This window comes from Seriola lalandi, unplaced genomic scaffold (assembly GCF_002814215.2).
Source record: "Seriola lalandi dorsalis isolate HSWRI2012SDOR001 ecotype SW California unplaced genomic scaffold, Sedor1 jcf7180002054487, whole genome shotgun sequence".
In the NCBI taxonomy this organism is placed as follows: Eukaryota; Metazoa; Chordata; class Actinopteri; order Carangiformes; family Carangidae; genus Seriola; species Seriola lalandi.
Genome location: NW_019525040.1, coordinates 737,985 through 765,598, shown reverse-complemented (window position 1 = coordinate 765,598; position 27,614 = coordinate 737,985). Strand labels below are relative to the sequence as shown.

Here is a 27,614-nt window from a genome sequence, read left to right as displayed (position 1 = left end):
GTAAAAAACTGACCTAGCCTGTGTGCAGTTATTATTCCATTTGGTGAACATCCAAATCCAAAGAACTTTATTATCACTGCACAGCCCAAGATGGCACCTTCAGCTGTATTGTGTCACCAATGTGAGGCTGAAAGTGTTTAATATTAAAATGTACGCCTCTTCATTGTCTTGCGATCAAACATAGTCAGTATTATTAAAAGTAAGAATGATGAATTTTAGAGTCTCTTTCAAAAGGTAAGCAAGGAGAACTAAGGAGGACTGTCAAAACCCGAACTCTCAATGTATCCACGTTGGGAAAATAATTACTCTGATAAATGTGTAAACAGATACTTAGATAGACTATTAACACATACTGTGAGAGTGTGTGTTCATTTGTGTATAAGGAATTAAAGTTTTGCTCTGCTCCATGACCTCAAAGTCAATGTTGAGAAAAATAGAGGGAAGAAGATAATGATGAGGTGGATGAGGCCTGTTTTAATTAGCAGAGAGGGAACAGGGTCAGATGAAGGTTAACTATTATGTAGTGACGGGGGCAAACTGCTCACGCTCCTATTACTGAACAGCATCTTCAGAGCAAAAGTACTGCTATCCTCCCGCTTTTGATTGGTACTGTGGACATGTGATTGACAATTTGAAGACCATTATTAACTGCTCGTCATTTTCAATTTTCTGTCTTTGTTGTTATTACTGGTTGTCTGAAGTAGAAGATACAAAGGCAACAATTAGAGATTAATAATAGAGTGAGAAAAATATTCTTCACAGTATTTTTGTTTAATAAAATATGCATTTTTTTCTTTTCTTTTTCTCTCTGACATTCAGATTTAATTTTTCTCAAACATTTATGATAGAAACAAGCAATTAAGATTTAAGGTCAGTACTCACACCGTGTATTTAGTTTCCAGTCTCCAATTAAAAACCTGTAAATTTCTTTCACCTCAAATGCAATGTGAAGAAATCCACATCATATATGCCTTCCACAAATAATATACAGTGGGGACAGTAGTTTCATTCTGTCTTGGAGGTATGAAAGCTAAATAAAAAAAGGGTGAAATGCAGTAAAGGTTGCTCATAATTATCAGCTGCTTTTCCTTAATTTCTACCTCTACCACAGTATTCTATGAATTTCAAAAGGAACAGTTGCCCTGTCTCCCCATTAATTTGTACCACTGCTGTATTTCCAATCAGTTCACCTTCGCTGAACTGAGCTCACTGGACTGTAGGTGAAGTTTCTAAAAAAAAAAAAGAAAAAAAAAAAGGAGGATAATAAGACAATCTAGTTTTCTTGTTTTCAGTGCTGTATGTTTAACCGCTGGCTCTGAATCCTGCCATCAGAGCTGCAGAATTTCCTGAGAATTTCGTCAGTGATTGGCAATGATGTGATCAAAACCAGTTTTAGTGCCAAACTCAACTCGCTACATGCTAAAATAAACCATAACAGAATAAAAAAAATAACAGTCCTGTCCCGCCCAATTCTGCAAGAAGGATTCCTGTCCCATCCAGTCCCATACGGGGACTCGATTGTTAGCGATGCCAATTTTTTACAGTGTTTCACACAGGTTGAGAATTTACTTCTGGTGGGTGGCACGACGTGTAACTGATGTGCATGCAGAGAATCATGCAGTTTAGAGGGGGAGACTGTAACCCATCTTATTTTCTGTAGCTATGGTTTACAGATATCCCCTAAATGCCTCACGTGCACCTAATCTGCATCTGTGCTGGTACTCATTCTTATTACAGGAAGAGGTTCTTTACTTTTTCCATACTTTCTGAACAATACATGCTGCTCAGATGACTGTTTTCTAAACATCTCCTCTCTCTAACCGGCAGCCTTCACTTACATTGTGTGTTTCTGAATATATCTACATATATCTATGTGTAGTTTCCTCACCTGTCTCTTGGGGGCCTTTGCCTGCTGTGCGTGTTGTGTGGGGGGGCTGCTGTGGTTCCTCCAGGCCAGTGGTGGACAGAACCACTCCACCTCGCTCAGGTAGATGAGGAAGGAGCAATCTGAACCGTCGACACCGTAGAAAGCATAACACGGGTCCGACGTCCAACGCGCACGCATCCACTGTGCACAAAACCCGCAGCCACACACACACAAAAACAAAAAACAACAGGTTAGGAAGGTATATATTCACTATCACCGAGGTTCCCAAACTGTTGGTCATGGACTGGTTCCACGCCACTGAACATTTGCTACCAGGTCATGAGAACATGGTATGATTTGGCACAAAATAAATGGAATGATAAAGATATAGCTTTCAGTATAACGTCATAGTGCAAGAAAGGCTGAGTACCCCGGCTTTGTTTTAATCAAAATGAAATTAGCACTCACATCTACTTTCCCAGGACACTCTGGAAAGCGTGGGTCTCTTGGTACTTCACACTGGCTTGACGTCCCGTCTCTCACTGCTGAAAAGACACAGTGAGTAAAAATTATACCTTTAGTTATATTCCATTATGTATGTATGTATTTTTTGTAGATCGGACATCTTTCAGAAGACGCCCTGCCATACACCAGGATCCACTCGGAATTGATAAATCGATATTTGCTTATTGTGAGTGAAATATAAGTTGATTTACCCACCATCACTGTTGCTTCATTAGTCTACAGGCTCACCAGCTTAACTCATTTAAATCAGTTGGCTCTATTGTGAATATTCATTCTCCAGTGAAGTTAACGATTCCTACTGCAATCACCCAGTGTAATATTATCTATCAGCTCATTTAGCAACATATGGTGCATGAAAAACCTCTTTAAAATTCAGGTTTTAATCAATTAACTTTCATAAAATGACCCCAGACATCAACTTGTTTGACCCCCAGACTCATCCCTCAGCACTGCCAGGTTACAGTATCACTCACATTAACAGCTTCTCTCTACTCGCTTGTGGACATTTTATGGCAATATTCACTTTCTCCCTCGACATCATCATTTCCAGCGTATGCCGTATGTGCCGTCAGTGTCCATAAATCCCTGCGCTTCCCCCTTCGCAACATCGCACCATATCTGCTCTACTGCAGTGCACACTATTCACTGGGCCTGACAAAGCAGCACAGCCTGTCTCCCACTACTGCCAAGCTTCCTAGGGTTATGCTAGCAAGTACGTCTACTCACTTAGGCTGCACTCACTGCATTAATTGCTCCACTGACTTAGTTAACTGCCTCTCTGCTGCTGATGTGAGGAAAAGAAGGGAAGAGAGTGACAGAGGGAGTGAGAGAGAGAACTGGAATGATATCGTCCGTGAAGCAACCAATGCAGCTTCATTTTCTCATTGTTTTTCTGTCTTTCAAACCCCTCCCTCCTCTCCCTCTTTCTCTCTCTGGACCAACAAATTTGCCTTCTCTCCAGATTCAGTCTGTATCCATTTGCCTAATGAAAAAGAGACATTTCTCCACATAAGTCTTCCCCGGGGGCCTCTTTCCATCGACTGAAAAAAACACACACACGCATGCACGCACGCGCACGCACGCGCACGCACGCACACACACACACACACACACACACACACACACAGCCTACAAATATGATTACAATAGCAACCACTGCCGCAACAATTGGAAATGTGGTCAACTAACTAGATAAAAACTTGACTCCTGTTCCTGCAAGACAAAACATAAAAGCCTCATTGGTGCTTGAGGGGGAGGAAATTCTAATCACATCCTCTGTCTCCTGTCGCTCCCTCTCGCACATGCCTGACCATGAGATAAATAAACCGCCACTGAGCCGTATGATAATAAAGTCTGCCGGCAGTGTTTCAATTCATCTGTGATTAGAGAAAGCAGCAGTGTTTTCATTTTGGCGAGTGCTGTCCTCCCTGCAGATGCAGTGGGGAAAAACAAAAGGAGATGTAATGCTCATTTATTCTCATGTAAAGACTTGGGCAATTACCCTCAAGAGAAAAAGTGAGAGGAGAATAAGGAGGAAAGAATGATTATAATGCTGTGTGTGTGTGTGTGTGTGTGTGTGTGTGTGTGTGTGTGTGTGTGTGTGTGTGTGTGTGAGAGAGAGAACACAACTCCCACAAGCTTTAAATTAGTTAGGTTTTGATTAGAAAAGTGCAAGAGCAAGACAACAGAAAACAGCCCGGTTAGTTGGAAACATGACCACAATGTCTCGCATGCACAAGTGTGCTCGACCGATGACTAGATTACTCATATATATCTCTCTATTACATCTCTTTCCTAGAACTAAAATAAAAATAAAATCAATCCACTGTAAATTCTTCCTGGTTTTGACTTACGTCAGCGCTTGGAAAACTGCAGCAAACACACTCCTAAGTACTCAGTTTTTTTTACAGAGCAGTATTTTACTATTTTGCACGCATGTTTTTGACAGCTCATTTTTACTTATATTTACTGGCACAATCAAGCATTGTTCCGATATTGTTTTTATGGTTCAATGTTTTTGTGTGAAAGGATGTGTAAGTAAAACAGCCACCTGTGTATTTTGGTTGTGTATGTGTCGGAAATGATTTGTGTCACGGGGAAAATCAGCTAGACATCCTCATTTACACAAGTGTGTCTCTCTCTTGCTGTGCATGTGTACGTCTGCAAATCTGTTTTGTATTCTCTTCCATTCTCTTGTAAATAACAGCAGCAATTGAAGCTTTTCTCCAATGCAAGCTGACAGCTGTGCAGGAGTCCAGCTGTGCCTCAAGTTGAACATTACTAAAGAGCAACATGTAAACTGAGTTACTTTTTTTTCATTTGAAGGGATTTTTCCCTTCTCCCTATACCCAGTCTAACTGGAGAATGGTTAGAACCGACTAATCTGCATCAGTAATACATTGCTCACAAAGTACACAGACAGGTGAACTGATGTACAGTGTAACCAGACAGAGTGAGAAAATATTGTCCGATCCTTAACTCCATGAATTCCAGCTTTTACTGTCTGGTGGTTCAGGGCTCCTGAGTGTGAGATAAACTGCTACAAACACTGATTAATACTGTTGGTAGTTAGGCAACTTAACAGCAAAAGGTAACCATTGTCCTAATTGTATTTATTACTGAAGTTGTAGTAAGCATTGTGTATCATCTTTTTTTGTATTGCATCTTTTGCGCTTATGCTGACATAAGTTTCTTATACCAGATTTATGTGCTTCTTTTAGCACTGCAGGTTGGTGCTGTGTAAGTACTGTGTATTGTTTATTGGTGTAATGTTTGCAATGCTGTATTCTGCCTGTGTCATTCCATATATGCTGTGACCGGTACTAGGTGTCTATGTATGGCTTTGATTGTTATTAGTATTTATGGTCAATTTTGTGCCCACAGTGCAAGCCAATTCCTCTTTGGGATAATAAAGTTAATCAATTAATTTCTTATCGTAAGTCATAAGAGATGAGTGGCTCGGGTCAGATGGTTGTGTGGATGTGTTTGTGGCCTGTATGCTTGTTTATTGTTCTTCTGATTTAATTGTGCTGCTTATTTATTTATATAGCTGTTTGTAATTTGGGCTGATCTACAGTGCAATGAAGCCCAAGATAAGTGTCGATACAGACTTAATAAAGTATGTCAGATGAATTGCTGTATGATTAGATTGGTCAAGAGTGAAATACTCATGATATCAGTAACTTCTTTTGTCAGTCTTTATACTTACTATATATGTCTCACATATACATATTGTATTGTAAATAAGAGGATGAAGGCATATTGCAGTGATGATAAAGATACTGCACCTCTTCCTTGCACCATGCTGTTTTGCAGTATTTGCTCCACCCTGATGGCCATGTTGGAGACGTTTTGGGCAATAGCTTGGATCCTCTCCACCAGGCCGGCTGGTTGAAACCTGCACACAGATACAAACGCAGAATGAAGAAGAGATAAAGGCATTTGACAGTGACAGTTACCCTCACACTTCTGTCATTCAATGTAAACTCAATTCAAAGCTAAGTGCCAAGGGCAAAGAGCAAACACCTCTGCATTGGAGTAAAGCATGTATCACACCTGCACACCCATGATACGCAAAACTACCAGCAGTTAAACAAAAAAAGAATCTCTCATTACCAATTCCTCCTCTCCCAAAAGTATCAGCTCCTGCTTCAGTCCCTTCTCTACTTCACATTCTTCCTCCCTCACTTCAGTAATGGGCCAGTCTCTCTTCACTTATTCCCCTCTTTTACTAGTCTCATTGTTGTTTCTGCATTTTTTTCTCTCACTCTTTTCTCCTCTCCCCAGCCATTTTTTTCCCTGCTTCCCCTCCCTCCCTTTTTACATCTCAACAGATGTAGAAGTGTTAGTGGAAAATGCAAATTGGTAGACACTTGGTTGGAGCGTGAAATAGAAAAAGACCTGTGCTGCTAATACCACTTCCTTTGTAGGGTGAGAGACTTCCAATTCACATAATAAGATCTGTGGGAAATGTGTGTGTGTGTGTGTGCATTTGTTGTGTGTATGTGTTTTAGTTTGCATTTGTTTGTGTGCTCAGTTTTGCATATTTCCAAAGCAACAGACTGCATGGCTGCACATCATGCAAAGGCAAGCCTGCATACCCATACATAGTCATACTGCTGTGCCCATTATGTCCATTTAATTGACTTGATTTCAGTGTACAAATGTGTGTGTGTGTGCACGTGCGTGTGTGTGTGTGTGGCTTCCTGTCTCTCCATATTGTCTAATCAGCAGATGGTATTAACCCTCATTAAAGCCAGAGGCTTAAATGCTGCATAATAACACATCATTGCAGATGATAATCAGAATTATTGATTGTGTATGAGTGTGTGTGTGTGTGTGTACACAGGATGGAATGCAATGCTGCTTAACTAACTAACCACCAACAGCAGCTGCGTGAAAAAGAACTGAAAAAATATCACTGAACTGGGGGAATATGCGAGGAAAGTGTGTTTGTTGCTTTACAAAAAACAAGAAAGCCATCAAAAGTCACAGGCAGTCTCTGCGCTCCATTAAAGGCTTTATAAGTGTCACATGTAAGCATGTAAGTGTGTCGGCATCCTCTTTAATATGTTCACTACACAGAAGGAAATTTTAATATTGATATTGTGATTGAGAGACTGACTGACTGGGATGACAAGAGTTCAGTCTGAGAGAGGTTTAGTTGAAGGTGGCGTTCCTTCATCCATGTTGACATGTCAGAAAGACAAGCCGAGATCTGTGCAGAAACCGTGGGGTCATCTGAAGGGAACGACAGGTATAGTTGTGTGTCATCTGCGTAGCAGTGGTAGTGGAAGTCATGCAAGCTGATAATTGGACCCAAGGAGGTGGTGTAAATTGCAAAGAGGATTCCGCAACACCGATCCTTGGTCCTGGTTGTCTTTGCCAAGAGCCACTGAAGGAGCGCCAAGTGAGATAGGATTCAAACCAAGAAACTGCTTTGCCCGAGATGCCCATATCGCAGAGTACAGATAACAGGATGTCAAAGTGTCAAAGTTTGCTAATAGGTCCAGCAAGAAATGAACTGAGGACTGAGCTGCGGCTCTAGCTGCCCTTAGGGGTTCTGTCACAGACAACAGAGGTGTTTCAGTGGAGCGGCTGCTCTTAACATGTTAGAGGACTACTGCTATATTATACTTTTTGGGGCCTTGCACTCAGCTGGAGGCGGAAGGAGAGGGTGGGAGACAAGTTGTGGAGGTCGTGGTGGAATGAAAGGGGAGGTGGTGGAATGGACAGCAGTGAAATTATTTAAATACTGGTCAGAGGCGTGGAGATGTGTGACTTTTAGGCAGTCTGTGGCAACATTTCAGGTGAGAATGAAATCAAGTTCTTTTTTGGCTTTGTGAGTCAGAGAACTGCATTTTAGGTCAAATTAGTATATCAGGGACATGAAGTATGCAGAGCTGGGATTGTCTAAGTGGATGTTCATATCGCAGAGGAATATTAGCCATGTTTGGGAATGGTAGACAAATGTGTGTCTGGCTCAACCACAAAATCACCCATTTGTCCCTGTGAACGGTAAATGACAGCCACAGAGACTTTTACCAGAGAAGTCACCATGACAGCATGGTAGTTAAAGGAGAAGTATTTGTTTGGACGCAACAGTTGAGTAAATGTCCATTTTTGGAAATTAGGAGTTGAGCGACAGTCTCTATTGATATAACATGAGCTTAACTGAACAAATCTGTGACAGGATTGATTGCACCCAGCTGAGTGCGCCCTCTGAACTAGCAGCACAAAAGGTTTGTTTTTGGGGATGTGAGTTCGTTCAAACTCCCCTGCTGCCCTGAAAGTCACAACAACCGGCCAAAACTTGCAGTTATACTGCATAATTAATGTGCTTTTCAAGTACTAGAAAGGACAAAGTACAAAGGAATATCTGTAAATGAGATTAATAAGAAGTAGCACTTTTGTTACAACTGCAGCCTCCACACACCCCTGTGAGCTTGTTCCGATTTTTGGATTGCAGTATAAGTATTTAGGCGCTTTCTCAATGATTCGTACGCCCTCTGAAATGGTAGTACAAAGGGTTTGTTTTTGGGGGCATAAGTTTATTTACACTCCCCTGCTGCCCTTGAAACACCCGGCAGAAACTGCAGTAATACTGCACAATTAATGTGCTCTTCAAGTAGTAGCAAGGACACAGTACACAGGAATATCTGTATATTCTACAGGAGTGCAATCCTAAAGCACATTCTGACTCATCAAACTCATAAGGGTCATCTACAACGTTGAATTTGTGCTTATTTCTGATCCCACAAGACTTGGACCTTTAAAAAAATGGTAAAAGGTAGCTTGGTTCCTCACAACAGTAAGTGATGGCACAAATTAATGTTAAGACACACCTGTCCAAGCTGAAAACAATGGGATACTGATAGACTGGTAAATGGAGAGCTTAACCATCAGGCTCAGCTCCCTCTTCAACAGCGTGTACTTTAGTGCTGCTGCAATACCAGCAGCATCGACAACAAAACCCCTCGGTACTTGAACCCCTTCACTTCACTTGCTCTCAGCCCGAAGGGGGCAATCCACTGTTTTCTGGCAGAGTACCATGGCCTCAGACTTGGAGTTGCTGACCCTCATTTTGTTGCTTCACACTTGGCTGAAAACTGTATTTTCTGCAAATGACCCAAACATATGAGGATATAATTGCGCCTATCAACTTTTCTAATGTGGGATCATTTCATAGTTTTGTCAGGACTATTCTTGCATTCTGTACCACAGACATTTTGAATGAATAATTTTCATTATTGTCAGTGTGATTATTAATCCACAAATTACTCTCCTGTCACCTGCTCACAGCTACAACAAAAATCTCCTCTGTGTAAATAAGCCTTTAAACACATGCTTGGCATTAAAGCACAATACAACACAGTTATCTCAATTAAAGCATATGACAGAACTAATTATAATTGCACTCCTCCATCCTGTGCAAGTGAGGCAAACATAGCGTACAGGTTAGTGAAAGTTATTGCCATATATTGTCTTATAATGAGAGCCAGCATTATATTAGGCAATAAAACTATATTAAAACATTAAAATTATTATATGAGCATCTCACAAAAGTTCCCAGCTGTAGAGGATTACTACTGCCATGGTACCTAGTTGCAATGTATTTGGCCTGAAGGACATAACCTTTGTTTGCTAAGCTGGGTAACCCCTGTTACTGTAAAGCTCTCTTTGGGGGGCTTGACTGTGACTGTGCAAGTGGCTGTGGCCTCCATAAGACGCGACCTTCTAATCTCACCTCTAATGTCTGCTACAATGTGAACTCATCCCTGGAGATGAACACACGGAAGGGGGAGAAAGGGAACGAGTCACAGAAGGAGAGACTAACACAGGGAAATGGATGAAAGACTGAAGGGAGAGGATTTCACAATGAGATCTAAACAGGGCAAGAAAAAAAATGAGACGGAGAGAAACATACAGTGAGAGCTGAGGAAAAACTGAAATAAAAGCAGGCAGAAAATAAAGAGAAGGAGATCAACCGTCAACAGCAAACAGACCAAGAGTACCAGTGGGACCTTTCTGTCAAGAAAGAAAGAGGATAAAATAAAGAGATCCTCTGCGCCTTCGTGTGAAAGCCAACAAAACAGCTTGACTGAAACATTAAACAATGATCATGATCAAAGAATACGAGGATATAAATATTTGATAGCCCACTGTTGCATGCTACTTGCGATGAAGCTTCCTCCCTTTTAATGAGTGTAGACAGTTGGCTCTTTTACAAATGAGGGAAACAAAACAGAAATGAGGAAGAGCAAAGAGAAGACAAAACGGGAGGAAAGTGTAGAGGGAGAAGAAACAACATGAGGAAATCTACTGGCAGATGCCAAACAGAAGTAGAACACTGAGAGAGAAGCAGTAAGAGAAAATCAATGAAAACCAGAGGAAGTGTTTCCAAGGATAGAAATAAAAATGTGTTTTCATGTTCTCCTTATTTCTCTTTCCCTCCCTCTCTATATAATGAGCTCATCCTCTTAAGGGAAGAGGACAGTTCTGGCAGGAACCCATCAGCAGAAGCTGTCCGGGGTCAGAGATGCATGTGACAAGGTGTCAGCATGTGTGTTTTTTGGTTTGGCTGATGTCCATTTGTTAGCGTGCCTGCTGACTTATTCCACTTGATGTCATGATGTTAAAACATCACACTCCAAAGTGTTTATTCCACTGCTTATTTTCACACAGACACAAATGCCGACACACGCATGAATGCTGAGACACACACACACACTCAGTTTTTTCATGTACAGTGTTACAGAAAATTAAGGTTGGAGCACTATTTGCACCATGGTTTATTTATCCCACTGTTCTATGCACATCAGGAAAAATGAATAAAAGAAATTGAAAAAGAAGAATTCACATGTCTCCCATGCAACCTACTTCCAGCAAAGCTACAATATGACATTGACTTGAGTGCTGTGGAAAAGAAGGCCTCCCGGGATAAAGGTTGTTATCCATCTTAAGCTTAGATGGGTGCTTAAGGGAGGAGAAATAGGTAAAGCCAAGCCAGAGCAGTGATCTTCAGAGAGCATACGCCTAAGGGGAGACTTACCAATCTCCCCTCTCATCCACTGCACAGTAAAACGAAGTGAATCAACTCTGCATCCTTTTCTCCTCCTTTGTCTCTCCCTCTCTCATTTTCTCAGGCTCTTTGCTGTCCCTCTTCTTCCCTCCTTCCTTCCCTTCCTCGTTATTTTCCCTCCGTTTTCTGCTCTAACGAGTGGCTGCCCTGTGGGCGAATTGCAGGCTGGGGCCTCAGACATCAAGTCCCATTCGCCGCTACACAGGAGTGTGTCAGCACCAATGAAGCTCACACGAAGATGAGACTCCCGCCCAGTGGATGTATGTGTGTGTGTGTGTGCGTGTGTCTTTCTGTGAATACGTGCCTGACTGGCCTGGATTTGGGATATGTTTTTTATAAAGCTCTCTATTCCCATTTGCTCCTCTCCCCGCGAGCAAAAATCACACTTTACCACGTCACTCAGACCAACCAACTACGTTTCTCACACACTCTCTCACTCTGTGTCTGTGTGTGAGTGCAAGAGGAGGAGAAAGAGTAGTAAGAAAATATAGTAAACAGAGAAAGGGAGCAAGGAAGGAAAGGCAGGGAAGGTAAAGAAAAAGCCAAAAGATAGAGGGAAGAAGAGAGGAGATATGAGCAATGAAGAGAAACTTCAGTCCAATGATTATCCGTGTTGTGACATTCAGTGTGTGTGTGAATGTGTGTGAATGTGTGTGTGCGTGCGTGTGTGGCCATTAATCCTGCAGGCTATGTGCTCAGTCAGGGGTCTGTGCCCTGGTTTCACGCCCAGACTGGTTTTAACAAGTGTCACCTCAAGTGAACTAATACACAGAAACCCACATGCATGACGCAATTACACACAGACTAACACACACACACACACACACACACACACACACACACACTCATTAAACACATCTCATTCTCCTTCTTCAGCAGGGTGCCATCAAAAGAACGTCATCAAGACAAAAAGTATGTGTGTGCGTGCGTGTGTGTGAGTGTCTGTGTGTTGTGTGCCCACCACAATTTCCTTAGTCAATATCTTTTTCATTCTGCTTCCTGAATCAGACATTTCGCTCCAGCTATTATAGTTGCTTCAGTCTAAAGATCCTTTGTGTGCCAATCTGTGAGTTTGGATAAAGTTTTCAATGATGTTTGAGTTTTATGTTAACTGATTATAACCCATCATAACATAACATCATACTGCATGATGCATTAATGAGTACTAACAAGATCTGTGTGCCTTTTAGCCTTGAAATGCAAGTTTAAAAACATGCTTTTAAAAATGGGAATTGAAAAAAATGCATGTCTTGTAAAGGAGTGCAGCAGCCAAATAATTCCAGTAAAGGAAACTGTTAGTGGGTGGCAGTATCCAGCAGCTCCTCAGACTGAACTGAGGTCATATGTAAGGGGTTCCAGTTAATTTTGTCGGAGTGATCACAGAATCTACTGCTACTATCATAACATTGATCCATGTTGCTCTGTGCTTTCACTTTGGCATTTTTGAAGTTAAAAATATAAAACACATTGTTGCAGCTCATCACTATGCAATATAATGAAATAATGTCAAATAATGTCACTGTTCTTTTCATTAAGGGTAATACATAGGGGGGTAAAATCACCAAATCACAATTGCATTCTCTGCTACAAATGTGGGTAATTGGTTTCATGCCAGTTGTGTGTAATGTGATGCCTAGCCAAGCTGAAGGCGCAGTTACTGAGGATTAAGCCTGGCTCTCCGCAGTGGTGGCTGATGATTTTTTTCCCCCCTTTTGCCAAATAAACCCTAGTATGATGATATTTTGAACATGCACATTATATTTTACACCCCAAAAGACAACCTCTGCAAATAAAATACGCAGAGATAGTTAGTGAATGTGAAAATTAACTAGTTATTATAAACACCGTCAACTGATCTTAAACAATCCAAAGGTGTCCAGATACTTGGAATTTGTAACCAAGGAGATCTTTCCCATCTCTACCTTCTATCCCATACAACATAGCATAACATGCTGGTATTTTTAGACATTAATATAAAAGTAATAATCATTAATTAAAATCAAAGAACAACAAATAGTATTCCCTACATGATGTACTTAGCGTAACTCTGTAATAGTAAGTGTAATCCTGTCATTTTCATCTACTTCAGAGAGATGATGCAATGAATCTGTTCGTCATTTATCTGGGAAGCAGTAGGCTGACAACAAGTCTGGTGGTTAAGGGCGAACTGTTCACTAACCTAAAACAGGATGGTCACACAACATTGATTTCAGCTTGTATTTAACCCTAATTACATAACCCTCTATCCAGCCAAACTGCCCCCTTCAAGGCAATAACTGCAAATTGATTTCTGTTACAGTTACACACGCACGTACCGTCCTAGTTAGAATCTATGACAATAGACAGAGTAACACCCTGTAGCCTAAGAGTAGAACTGCTTCCTCCACATTAAACAGCCCATTACTAGACATTGATTGCAGTTAACACCGACGCCAGACTATATTAATCGTTCCATCCTTCCGCTCTAGTGCCTTAGCGCAGATCTGAACCTGAGCGTTTATCCGGGATCATTTAACAAAGTTCGAGGAGGTGAGGGGATTTCTGTCAGTGTGTATTTCATCACTCCCGCTGCACTGAATCCAGTCGAGCTGTTTGAAAATGAAAGGAGTTGGAATGAAGAGCATGTTAGACAGAAAAGACAAATTGGATGTTTTGGCGCTAAGGGGGCAACGAGAGGAGCAATTTGATAAAAGCAGTAGCAGCAAGGTCATACAAGACTTGTCTGTTTGCAGCAGCGATTTTGAGGTAATAGGCAGCAATTTCCACAAGTGACTATATGAGGAGGAAAAATGAGAGTGAAGATGAGAGCGAAACACAATAAGGTGCAGTGTTAAAAGGATGGAAGATAGAAGTCATGACTATGGCAGAGTCAAGATAGAGAGGTGATGCGCAGTATGAATGACAATGAGGAATATATCTTAAATACGATGGTGTCATGATATCATAAAAAAAGATCTTATCAGAGTGCAAAAATAATGCTTATTATTAGTATTAACACCATAATATCCATTACTTGAATTTACTATGACAAATTTGGAACCTTACAATTAATATAAAATATTTTGCTATTTAGACATTTACAATTTGGTAAAATAAATAAATAAATAATAAATAAATAAAAATCAGATGTTATTCACAGTTGAAGACCAACTTCATGTCATTCACAGCTTTTGAGCCATTTGCAATTAGAACATATTTCTACAGAAAAAAGTGAAGGCACCAAAATAACTGACTCTCACTACAACCATTTACATCTGGGGAGTACTGATTATTGTAATAAGGATTTTGGTGATTGTCGGTAATAGAATATAGCTGTAAAATTAAGGAAAAACTCAGCGTACCTGTTGATAGCAGAGCTGAGCTCATCGAGGCGCCGTGCATCGGTGGTGGAGGTGTTGTCAAGTTTGGACAGGCTGTCCATCCTCTTCAGAATTACCTCCAGCATGTCACTGATCTTCCTCAGCACACCACGTGACTCCACGCCTCCCAGCACTGAGTGGAGAGACAGAGATGGGAAGACAGGAGATGAATGACAAGCTGGACACTGGAGTACGTAACAAACTTGCAGAACAGAATGCACATTAATCACAAAGCCTGCAGCTCTTCTGGCTCACCGTACTGTGGTTGATTTTGGCTGCGGTTTTGTTTTGGACAACTGTGTCTGTGCACTTCAATGCAGTGTAGATGAAAAACAAATTCCCTTGTGTGCCAAACAATGTAAAAGTCCTTAATTAAATTTGTTGCTTCTGTGTCGCGTATGGGTGTTAGCTGAAAACATATAATGAGTAAAGTAAATGGACAGTTCTTCTTAAATTAAATTGTTTAAAAAAGCTGCCACTTCCTTTTAATGGGTTTGTAAGGCAACATTCTTGTCTAATAGCTTATAAGCCTAAATGACAAAGTGGGGCTGCAGTAGCGAACCATATCAGCTGTGGATTCACCCCATTTACCCACTCAAACATTGGTGTTCGTCATGGACAATGCTCCAAAAGGAAGCAATAAATCAAAACCTAAGTGTGAAATCCAAACAGTATCATAGTACGCAAATCACATAGTAAGTCCTCTCTGAGTAGGACAGATATACAATGTGATTTAGGTAGAACTTTGCGAATGTTTATGATGAAGTACCCAGCAGAATCTTCACACATACAGATGTGAAAAAAAAAAGATAACCTTATTTGGACATGCAGTACATATGACGTACTGTAGTTCTAGGGTTAAATGTGGCCACCAGGAAGGAATCCTTCACAACTGGATGGCATTACTTAGTGTTCAGCTTGTGGTGTTATCTCTTTTCTCTTTGACGCATCATGCTTCAATAATTACTTCTGCTCAAGCGATCTTGGTATCCCCTCCTGAACAATTCTTCCATCTGCTCACAAGATTTCCATCATGGCTTTGAGTTGATATAAGGCTGTCAGGTGTCATATTTTTTTGCAGCTGCAATGAACATCCAAAATGCTGACACACACTCACACAGTCCCTGAAGAAATATCCCATCCCCTACCATAATACCACTTTAACCCCATGAGAGCATCTCCTCTTCACTCCAGCCTGTGTTATTCCTTCATCTTAAAGTCCAAAAGCCAACACTTTAACCTGTGTATTTATAGCTTTAATTCTTGTTGCCTCTGCCTACAGCAGTGCATGTTGCCCACTGCTTTATTTTGATATTCATCGTAAACTGGGTTTTGTTTAGGCCAGACACCCCGACACTCGGGACTAGGATGTCTGAATACGTGCTTACCTCCATATCCTCTGATACCCTTTGATATGAGAATAAAACTGAGTTATGAAAAGCCAGGAAACTAATTATGTGGAGGCGCTTTTTCTTGCTTCTTTCTCTGTCTGTGTGTTGTCTTATTTCGCCTACCATAGCAGAGAGGGCTGACTGTGGACAGAAAGGATGCAGCTGTGTATAAAGATGAATGCGCTGGCCATCACAGTTGAAGAGTGAGTCTTAACACAAATGAGCACGCACACACCGACAGTGAGGGAGAATATACTCTGACTGCACAAAAGGTGTAGCAGACCTCATTAGAATAATTACACCGACTCTGCCAGGGTCACTGTGTCTGTGAATACAGTCATAATGGCCCAGAACAAGGAAGGTGACTGAAAGGTGGAGACACAGATGGAAAGCCTTTTCATTTTATGTCTTTGCAGAATTAATCTCTACTGTACGTCTTACTCATCGTCTTTGAGTGCTCACAGAAAAAAAGTGAAACTCCAAAGAATCAGAGACAAGAATAATTGTGACTCAAGATGCAGTTTATCCTTTTTTTTTTTCTCCACTTCAAGTTAATGGTAAAGGGGTGAGTCAGGTAAGACAAGAAACAGCGAATCACATGTATTACCTATAATGTGGTGAGGGATGCTTATTCTTTCAAGCACCAGAGCAACAAATAGTACTATATAGAAATATTTTATATAGTTTATTTTTTTTCAGCAACATTAATTAATATAAATCAAATGTACCCTGTATAAAGCATCAACATGCTGTGCTGTTACATCACCTCCTTTATCTACTATGACACCCTTTACACCTGCAATCAACATGTGTCTTGGATGATCAGATAAAATGTTATTTATACTGATTATTCCTATTTATTTGACTTTCTTCATTGTATTGTTTTTACTTCTTCTGTGTCATGTTCTTATTTTCATTTTATATGCCTTGTCTGGTGTTATTTCATTTGTAAAACACTTTGTAATTTTGTGCTATATAAATAAAGTTTATTATTAATATCCAACATTCATGTGAATATGCTATGAAATAAAATCCACCTTCCAACACATCTGAAGCTCACTAATTAACATGGTATATCTCCACAGGTTGTACTTTTACGAGGGTTATGTGCTGTATTATTTCGTAGCTAGGAGCACTAGGCTTCTCTAATAATATGTCATCAGTGGATATATCATTGTGTGTGCAAATCCAATAAGGAGATAAACGCAAATTAGACAGATGGCAGAAAATGTGAAGTGTAAAATACAACACTTGTCAAAAATGGACTGTCAGGATGTTGGCAGATGGTGAACAAGAAAAATTAGGTGTTCATAAAATATGACTTGAAAAAAAAGTCTTGATGATAATGAAAAACTGATTTCAGTGTGTACACTGTAGATGCATTTTAATGCCAGGTGCAATTATAATGAAAGCTTATAAAAAGTCAACACAATCCAAACACTGCCTCCCATGATAACACAAAGTAAAGAGAGCCAAGGGAGATCTGTCAACTTCAATCTGATACCATCATTAAATCTTCAGTAACCACACACGATGCAGTAAACAGCCTAATAGGATATAGCTCAGGACATGAGGGACACAAAGGTCAGAGTGTATTCTCCAAGACTCCCATCAGAGCACTTGGTAGGGCCCATATTGACACCGAAAAACACCTGGATTACGCTGTCCGACCACTCTGTCACACCTCATGTCTGCTGCTTGACAGGCAATTACAGCCAATGGGCTCCAGTGCCTAACAGCACCGATGCAAGGTCATTGTCTGTCTCGATCTCCTCCAGCAGCAGATGGAAACCTAAGTTCAGTGAGTTATCTCCACAGCGACAGATGTATTCGTCTGAGACTGACAGTGTCATGTCCTTTGCCTGTGATGGATCGCTGTGTCAGGGTGTGCCGATGGGTCGTTCAGGTGACGTCTTTGTGACTGACTGATAATGGATAGCATCCATGTTAAGGGTCAAGCAAATTGAAGGAGTGGCCAAGCTGAGAAAATGATCATTTATGATTAAGGTTGAACAAAGATTCAGTGCTTCCCTCAGAAATTATAGTCCTGGCAAAGCCTCCGAAAAAGCATTAGCACCCACACACACACTAAAATCATGCTACTTTCAATTACTGTTTAAAATGGGCGAATCCCTTTATGCTTGGCTGTTAATAAAACTACTATATGAGAGGATATAAGATTAGAAAAAAAACACCAAAGTAATATCACAATACCCTTGCTGATAGATAACAGACACAAATGGCTGTGATGTTCAGGAGCGCAGCAAAATGAGCAAATGGGAATGTTTTAACAAACCCTAAAAGGTACAAGAAATACAAAAAGTCAATGAGTAGGCTACATCTTTCACATGTTCCCATGGTCTCATGTATCAAATATAATTTATGTCAGGGGGCTACTTGTTCTCTGTCAAACTTTTTGTGTCAAAATTTAGACAAAGAAGCTCCCTGGATGGAAAATAACCAGCTGTAGCAAATAAGGTCTTCCTTTGAAAAGCAAAGTTTGACCAAGGTGACCTAATACCAAATCAAAAGGACGAGTACCAATATCCCAATAGCTTCCTTGAATGACACAATTATATGGAAAATGACTGCCCTCATCAGATGAAACCTCATTCAGATCTCACTGGTGCAATGTGAGGACACTGTGACCGAACATACTGTATGTAATGGGAAAGAAAGAAGATAAACAGCAGCAATAACATTACTGCAGCGATGGAGATGGTTTGACTTGCTCAAGCATAAAGGCGGTGGAGTCAGAATCAGGAGTGTGTGTGTGGGTGACTTTGACATTGCAAGCACAAGACCACCTTTTAAAAACTGATAACAGAAATGCAAAAATCAGGATGTGAAAGACAAGAACTAACAAATGAAGGATGAACAAAGAACATGGCCAAGAATCAAAATTAAAAGTAGCATCTAATTTCCCTCTCTGGGTATCCGTATTGAGCCTCGAGATATTGTTTGTAGGCTCCTTCTGATCACTCTATCACTGATCACAGATTACATGGAAATTAATAAAAGAGCTCTCATAGGCCCTTCACTGGTGCAGAGGTCAGCTCATTTTTTGGGCAATGTATTGACAAGTGGTGAGCGCTCTGTACAATAATAGGTCTGAAGTCAGAGGAAAACCTTGCACAGCAAAGAATCAGCTTTAAGGGGAAGGGAAAAAAAACAGTAATTTCTTTATTTTTAACCACAACATATTTGTGATGTAACACAATAGCTTATGAAAAAATTTAACTGTTCATCATAAAGCAAGACAATTTACTGACCGCCAAAGAGCCAAATATCTTTCAGTTCTAACTGCAGTGTTGAAACAAAAGGGCCGAAAGTGGAATTATAAGGTTTCTGAACTGCAGCAGTAATTTTTTTTTTAATGACTATAAGAGACCAAAGAGACCATAACTGATGCCACAGATGTCAGAAGCGTCCAGATAAGAGTTCACAGATGACAAAAAGTCTGCCTCACAGTCCTGTTAATGCCCATGGCACTGGCTTATTTTCCATTGGTTTTTAGAAACCTGTGACTGTGAGCTGATGGTGTTATCAGTGCTTTCACCTTTTGTTCAACCATGGGAAAAAAAAAAAAAAAAAAAAAAATCACATTCAGCCTCTATGAATACACATATGTACATTTGGAAAATTACCAATGCAAATGCAATCAGTCACAGGCATGATAGAAATTCCATTACTTGGTGGTTATTTCACTGGCATTATGACACACTGAGACCTAAGTTGTATTAAGGTCCTTGCTGAAAGCAAATATAACTCTGAATTACAGCAGCTTATAATAGTGATGATTGCCTCAAGGACTAGGTGACTAAAATACCACATTTAGCAAAAAATTTTAGCAAAAAGCATTATTGAACAGGCCAATAGAAGGCACAGTGTGCTGTATTTTTGAAATGCATGTGTGTCAGTTACTTGTTAATGAAAAACTTCATGATGAAATTGCCCATCTTGATCAATTCATACATTCATTTTATAAGAGCTGATAAACCAAAAACTACCCTCACACCAAATAACCAAATTTACAATTTATAATTTACTTTAATTAGAAGTATGCTGGAACTTATTGACTATGTATAAAGCAATTATTTATCTCAAGAGATTAAACAAAAGTAATTTTTGGGTCTTCACTCATGGAGCATTGGGTAGTCGTGCTGACTGAGTGACTACCTGTTTGTGTTTGTATAAAATTAATGCAGACTTAAAACTAAAGGAGAGTAAAACCAGTGAGCTAACAGGACCAAGCTGCTGGCATACTATTTCATGCCGTGTTTGGCTTCCCCCACTGGCACAGGGTGGAATAAAATCAGCACACACACACACACACACACACGGGTTGCACGGTATACCGGTACCAGTATAGTACCGCGATACTAGAGTTTTGAAAACGGTATTATACAAGCATTTAAAAACAAACGGTACTTTTATTTCATTTTATTGAATGCAAATGAATTGGTAAATTGGAGCCTGTCTCTTTAAGCACAGCGAGGCCAGCGAGTGTGACGTAGTTGCCCGAGCGGATGTAAGCCGCCTCCCACGCGCACTCGCATGTCTAGACTGAGGAGAGAGAAACGACAAGTCGTGTCTTAGACAGACGGAGCGGGTTGAAGAAAATACACTAGATAGAGATGGCAGCTGCAGAAAAGCCCGTAATTGTGGTCAATATGGGGGCCCGAAGTTCGGTGTGGAAATATTTCGGGTTCAAACCGAACGATAAAGGCGAGCCACTGAACCCAGAAGCACCGCAGTGCAAGCGGTGCTTCAAAGTGTGTCTCGCAAAAGCAGGCAACACTTCAAACCTGTCGAAACATTTAAAGGACAACCATGCAGACTTGTTCCGAGACTTCAGTCAAGAACGACAGGTGATAATGTTGTTCACCTGTTCACTGCACTGTAATGTCAATGAAAGAAGTACAAAGCCCCTCCCAGCCCAGTAGTAAACCTACAGTAGCCTGCATACAGAGAGCTAAAACATGTCCATGGTTAATAAATACATTAAAAAATATATTTTTAAAAATGAAATTACATTCTTTAAATATTTAAATAACCCATTAAGGCAAGATATAATATAATGAAATATTTTTTACAAAAAGTATCGAAATACATATTGGTATCGGTATCGAAACAGAAATTTGGTATCGTGACAACCCTACACACACACACACACACACACACACACACAGCAATGCTTTAGCCACCATATTGGGCTGAATATTTAGTGTCACGGCACATCATATTTCTCCTGAGGACTGAATTGCGTGAAGTGTGAACAGAATTCTTGTTAGTGTTGTGTTAACAGTCTTAACAGACAACTGGAAACTGAGAGAGAGACTGTTTGTGAATGTGTACCGTAATGCATGCATGCATTTGTGTGTGCACATACTGTGGCCTGCACAAAAAGTTGTCTGTTTTTCCTTAACCAATTTGAGCTTCTGAGCAGCCAAACATTGAGAGCGGGAACAATTAACATTAGTGACTGGAAATTAAATTCACCAACCAGATGCAGCTTCACTGAGACTTCATTCAGAATACTGAAACTAATATAATAAGTCACTGTGTGTGTCTTTGTGTATCTGTGTGCACGTACTTGTAAAATGAGTTCATGAAATAACCAAAGCGTGTCTGTCTGCTTGACTTTATGGTAATGGGAATGAGAGAAAGGGTCACACAATATAAAATAGCTATGACTTCCCTCCATCAAATCCTTTTATGTCACTAACTCAAAAAAAAAAAAAAAAATTATATTTCACTCAGGCTGGGAACAGCATTTGTCTGTTTCAACTGCACCATCAAAAAAGAGAGAAAAAAATAATATATATTTTTTATATCCCAGCACAGTAGGGTAAAAGAACACAGTATGTAAGGTTTCCTATGATTAAGACATGTACTGTGCGCAAGGTGAAATACAATGGATTTATCTATTACTGTTGAATGCTAATCAAAAAAGAGGATTAAAAGCAGCGGGCTTCCTTCCATTAAAAGTGCACGATTGTGCCCTGCGGTGCTCCAGCAGCCTATGTAAGAATGTGTGTGTGTGTTTGTAAAAAGGACAAATGTCATAAAGAGGGCAGTAGGTTGAAGAGACGGCTCTCTCTTCTTTTTTTGCCCAGTTAATTGAATTAAACTAAACTGCACAAATCCTGAATGCAAAATAACATGACAGCCAGGTAGGAATTTCATCATTTTAGGGACAAGGCCATTTGGCCTTCAGTGTCACAAAAATGTTTTGGGCACAAAGGCCACATGCAACTTGACTTTTCTTATAATAAAAGAAAAACAACATTATACGCATGTGCAGACGTGTGGAAACTAAACTTGCACATTAAGCGTTAAAAGGCAGAAGTAGCAAAAGAGCAAATTACACTGATTTATCATCCCTGTAAGATCTGCTGTAAGTTTGAGACAGAATATTGTTACACAGGTAGCACAGCTCCTTACCTCAGCATGTAGGTTGTGTGTGTTGCAGGGGAGAGAGGGAGAGAGAGAGAGAGAGAGAGAGAAAGAGAGAAAGCGATGCTGGTGAGTTAACTAGATAGTTAGAAATTAGTAGCGTAGTATATGCACACAACCAATCCAAGCTGCAAGGACTGCTGCAGTGACGCTTTTAAAGCAACCTCGAGATTTTCACAGTTGCATTGGCACAAAGGCCATGGGGGCCGTAGGGTGTTCAATGATTTTCGATGGCAATGGCCATTGTGGTCACCATGAAATTCCTACCCTGATGACAACATGTGTTCACATGTGTTTACAGTGTATTACAGGGGTGTTTAGATTTACAGTGCATTCAAAAAGTATTCAGACACTTTGACTTTATGAAATTTTGTTATGTTGCAGCCTTTTGCTAAAACAAAAAATAAAAAAAATGTTTTTCTCTCTCATCAATCTACACTCAGTACCCCATAATAATAAAATATATCACATTGACTAAAGTATTCAGACCCTTTGCGAACTGAAATCTAGCTCGGGTGGCTGAAGTCCACCTGTGGTACATTCAGCTGATTGTGTTGAGGCTCTTCCTAAAGCTGGCCGCCTCTCCCTTACTGAGCAATCAGGGGAGAAGGGCTTTGGTAAGAGAGGTGACCAAGAACCCAATGGTCACTCTGGCTGAGCTCCAGATATCCTGTGCGGAGAAGGAACAAAGCTGACAACATCCACTACCCTGGAATTTATGGCAGAGCGGCCAGAGGGAGGCCTCTCGTCAGAGACTTGGAATTTGCAAAAAAGCACCTACAGGACTCTCAGACTGTGAGAAACAAGATTTCCTGGACTGATTAAACCAAGATAGACCAAAACCTCAACTGAAAGAAGTGAGGAATGAGTATTCACCTGCAGCGGAGTTATGGCACTTTGAAAACGTTTCCCTGTCTCCACATCTCAAGCACGATCGAGCTCTGTCTTTGAAAATGAAACTATCTTGAGGCAAACTCTCTATCATTTGATATGTAGTGGGTTTGTGAGACAGCTCTGAACTATAAACCTTCCTTCGGTGAGTCAGCCAATCATAAGTGTGTGTGCGTGTGTGTGTGCCCCCGATTGTCTGTTAGAGTATGGTTGCGGTTGCACACAACACACACGATGAGTGACACACTCATATGTGACCACACATACACATGCATACATCTGCTTGCATAAGGTATTATGTGTGACAGAACAGGGTGGTGTTGTGATTGGCTGGGGTGGAGGGGCATATTCATGAGAAGAAAACCATTTGCGGTTTGATGAATGCTGACAGAGGGGCCTGCTGGATAGCAGTTGACACAGCTAAATTAACTGGAGACCGATGTCATTTTGTCACAGGAGCTCACACACACACACACACACACACACGCCCAGAAACACACACATCTACACACAGAATGGCAGACATGACTGAAAGCTACTTAAACAGGGACATACATCATAACAAAAAAAAAATTGTGATACTATTTCACACCAGGAAGTCAATATGTAAAGAATAGACCTCTCTCTTTAGAATAAACATCAAGGCATTAAGACTTGAAATGATGATATAACATTATACATTAAGAGATGTTTCATCAGTGCTTAATAACTCTGTGGGCTCATAAATGTTTTGTTTGAGACATTCCCTCTCAGTCAGTATAATCTGAATGCAGGGCTTCCAGCTGTGCCACAGAAAATGCAGTCCAAATAAAATCACTATGGGTGCTGTCATGGTGTCCTGCCTGTTGTTTCCTATTATTCACTGTCATCTGCAGGAATTGTCTGGAGGTGACATCATCAACAGCCCGTCTCGGCTCCTCAGGTTAAGGAGAGACTTGTTCAAAACCATGAATTAGAACCCAGCTAGACAATCCACAGGCGTACATATTAATTCACACAATGCATGTTTACCTGTGCATGCCCCCCCCCCACACACACACACTTCATCTTCACCCTCCGTCTTTAGGCCTCCCTAAACCTCTTCCTTCGTCCCTTACCTTCGTCCTCTTCTGATCGTCATCCTCCTCATGCCCTATTCTTGCTCCCTCACCTGATTCTTCAATCTCCCCCACCACTTCAACCCCCCCCCCCCCTTGCAGTGAAGGAAACAACACAATCAACAGTAAAACTCCTCTCTCACCCCTCAGTGGGCTGACAGACGGAAAGACGTACAGTCAGAGTGGAGCTTAATGCCCCGCTACCACTCCAATCTCCAGTACATCTCCTCTCCTCAATTTCCACACCCACATTCAATTACTACAAATTACATGCAGTTTAATTATTATGGCGTAGGAGCTGTACTGTTCATTACATAAAGAACAGCAGGACTGAGTGCAGACAGAAAAGAGTGGGATGGAAGTTTTTTTAGCTGCACACTGGGAAAGAAAGTATACAGTGTGAGCAGGGTTTAGGCAAATGAAAATGCGGCAAATGAAGCATGAAGGAAGTGAAACATCATGCTGGCAATAAAGTAAACACAATGAATACCAATGATCTAAAAGACAATTTAATATGATGTACAACCAGAAATGATGGGATGATCAATAAGCTATTTTGTACCCCAGAGCAAAGAATAGAATAAAATAGAATAGAACCAGCTGGCAATGGTTATAAAAAACAAAAAACCCTTGGTTCCATCTTATTCCCCTCTTGGTTCAGCTTTTGAAATATTTATTGTTCATTTGGTTTTGACATTTTCTCACCACTCATTCAGCAATGTCAAGGCAAATTGGATTTCATGAAGGGAGATGGGACAGATGAGAGGATATTAAAAGACATAAAGAAAGAAAGACAGCTACAATGCCTATTAATGCTGACAGTTTCTGTCACTCCTCTTTTGAGTGCTTCTCCGTTTCAAAGTGATTGAGGAGGGGATGAAGAAAGACTGTGTATGGCTGTAATCTAGCTCTTTGTCTCTCAACAGATTTAACCCTCATCCTCTTCCCCCTCCTTTCCTAAATTCTGTTCGCTTACAGCGCTTCTGTAATCTGTTTTTTCATTTGAATTGTACTTTTTGTTTTGAAGATATCACATTCCAAGTGGACGAGATCCTTCTTTCCTTTTAGTATCTTCCCCTCTTCTCGCATCTGCAATATCTTTTTAGATTTTTCTTCTCATCTTTCATTCTTTCTCCTTTTAATTTTCACTCTTTCGCTCCCTGTCATCTTGATTTATCATAGTTTATCTTATGATGATGACAGAGGATGAAAAACTGGAATCACTGAGCTTGTAGACGCAGACACACAGATGCACACCCACACAAAGCACTTGAGACGGACAAATAAAAAACAATATTTGAATAGAGACCAAATTGCATATACACATATGCAGCACGAAAGCTTAATCTGTTGACAAGCGTACTGACTCTGTCTGTGTGTGGGTGTATATATTTCTTGATGAAACTGTGATGAAATGGGGTTGATAGCGATTGCTGTTTTAAACCACAGTTTTAAATGGAATACAAAACAATACATTTCAGACAGCATTATACTTCTAGGAATTAAACATGAGCAATGCGGTGTTTATCTGTTGGACTGAATGGTGACATTTACAAGTGATGACCTTAGTTTTGGTTGCAAACACACTGACCATATATGAGAACATACAAGCAAGCACACTCTCATTACCAGTTCCACCCCCGACTAGAGTCGCTGTTTCTCAGAAAGCATTTCTCTGTTGACTTTCCCCAGTTCGGCACAGCTCTGCTGTTCAGAGCAGACAGACACACAGCTGCAGGGGCTCCTTTCACCACAACCACGTCAGTGAATGTTAGCGTGACAGAGCGTTGTGTTGTACTTCGAGACTGGCAGAGATGGAGAGGTTGAGTTTAAAGTGTTTGAATGCCTGAGTGTGTATGTGTGCGTGTTGGATGTGGGTATACAAGAATTTAGACAGGAAATATGTGTGACATGACCTTTTCACTGTTCTGTGTGACTGAGTGTGCATATTTGGCTACGGTGTGTACACAGATGTGTGTGTATCAGAAGACCTTAGTTGACATTTGGTCTCATCGAGAAATTTCCAGGAAAGACCAGGGAGAAAACAGAAAATAACAGAGGGATGTATCTGTCTTACTTGTGGCTGTGGTCACCTTGCAAAGTGTCAAAGTCCTCGGAACAATATTAACTTAAAGAAGGGCAAAGCTAGAACATGCGCATATAATTTGCTGATGTTTGTTGACAGGATGTGTGCAACCTTTTTAACCTTCCAACACCTGGAATCACCACTTTCAGATCAGCCCCCTGGATAGCTTTAATGGAATTAAGAGAATCTGGGCAGAGTTTATGAATGTTCCTTCTTTCATTAATTAGCCACACCTTTTACGGCCTATAGGCAATTTACAGTTGCCAATTAACCTAACCTGCATGGATTATGGGAGGAAGCCAAAGTACCTGCAGAAAACCCACGCAGGCACGGGTGGAACATGCAAACTCCAAACAGAAAGGCATCAGCTGGCTAGCAGGTTAGAACCCAGGGTCTTCTTGCAAACCACTGCACTACTGTGCCGCCAAATGTTTGAATAAATAGCTGAAATTCCTCCCTTTAGTGAAGACGGGGGTACCCGAAAGATGTCAAAATCTGAATCATTAGGAAGGGTGAGAAAATCCACAAATGAAATACGGACAAGAGCTGCGAACTTGAAGATATGTAAAGAACTGCCATTTAGGAAGTGAAAACTTGACAGCAGATGGTTATCCGCATAAAGACAAAAAAGAGAATATTTCTGGAGATTTTGAGATTGCATTAAGAGAGTCTAACTGAGAGCTACGTTGCACTAGACAGGCCAGTAGAACGCCTTCATGTGACAGAAGCTTCAGCAAAGAAGCTGTAATAAAATATATCTGTTCAGAGACAAAGTTAACGAAATTCTCTTCCAAAAGTAAGCATATTTTAAAGTGGGCGTGTGTTAATAAACTTCTGAAAGTGAACATTCAAAGAAACAGAGGCATGGTCTGATAAACCAATCGGATCATATGTACAAGCAGAAACAGATGCAAGTAGTCTGTTATCCACCAAGAAGAAATCAATGCATTGTGAAAGTGTGGTGGACTATACGGAAGGATTTCTTTTTAGACAGATGAACTCCAATCTCACATGACGATTGCAGACATACTGTCACCACTCCTTACACCAGTAAGAACTGAAGAGACCTTGAATGTCTTAAATGCAAACCCCAGTTAATTTGGATTGAGCTTCATTCTGACTATGTATCAGTAGTTCTCGCGTCCAATGGAGCAATGAGCAATGACATAAAACACCAAACCTTAGCATTATTCATCCTCAGCTATTAACCACTAACATTAGCTTCGACTGTATAAGCATTAGCTTCTGTGAGAACAAGAAAGCAGTGATGGCTAGCTTACCAGATACATGTTAACTAGTTAATACCAATTTAAGAAAAAAATAATCTAAACATCTTCAAAACCAAAAAGTAAGTCCAG

At 40.5% G+C, this 27,614-nt stretch overlaps 1 protein-coding gene across 1 annotated transcript in view; it reads right to left on the bottom strand.

Moving 5' to 3' along the window:
* The window catches only part of LOC111659738 (alpha-1,6-mannosylglycoprotein 6-beta-N-acetylglucosaminyltransferase B-like), a 111,923-nt gene that overhangs the window by 59,384 nt on the left and 24,925 nt on the right, over positions 1–27,614 (bottom strand). The window contains exons 3-6 of the mRNA XM_023412753.2: positions 14,315–14,465; positions 5,680–5,789; positions 2,336–2,412; positions 1,889–2,068 (exon numbers count right to left, since the gene is read on the bottom strand). Coding sequence (XP_023268521.1) covers positions 1,889–2,068; positions 2,336–2,412; positions 5,680–5,789; positions 14,315–14,465 — 518 coding nt within the window. The remainder of the gene's footprint in view (positions 1–1,888; positions 2,069–2,335; positions 2,413–5,679; positions 5,790–14,314; positions 14,466–27,614) is intronic.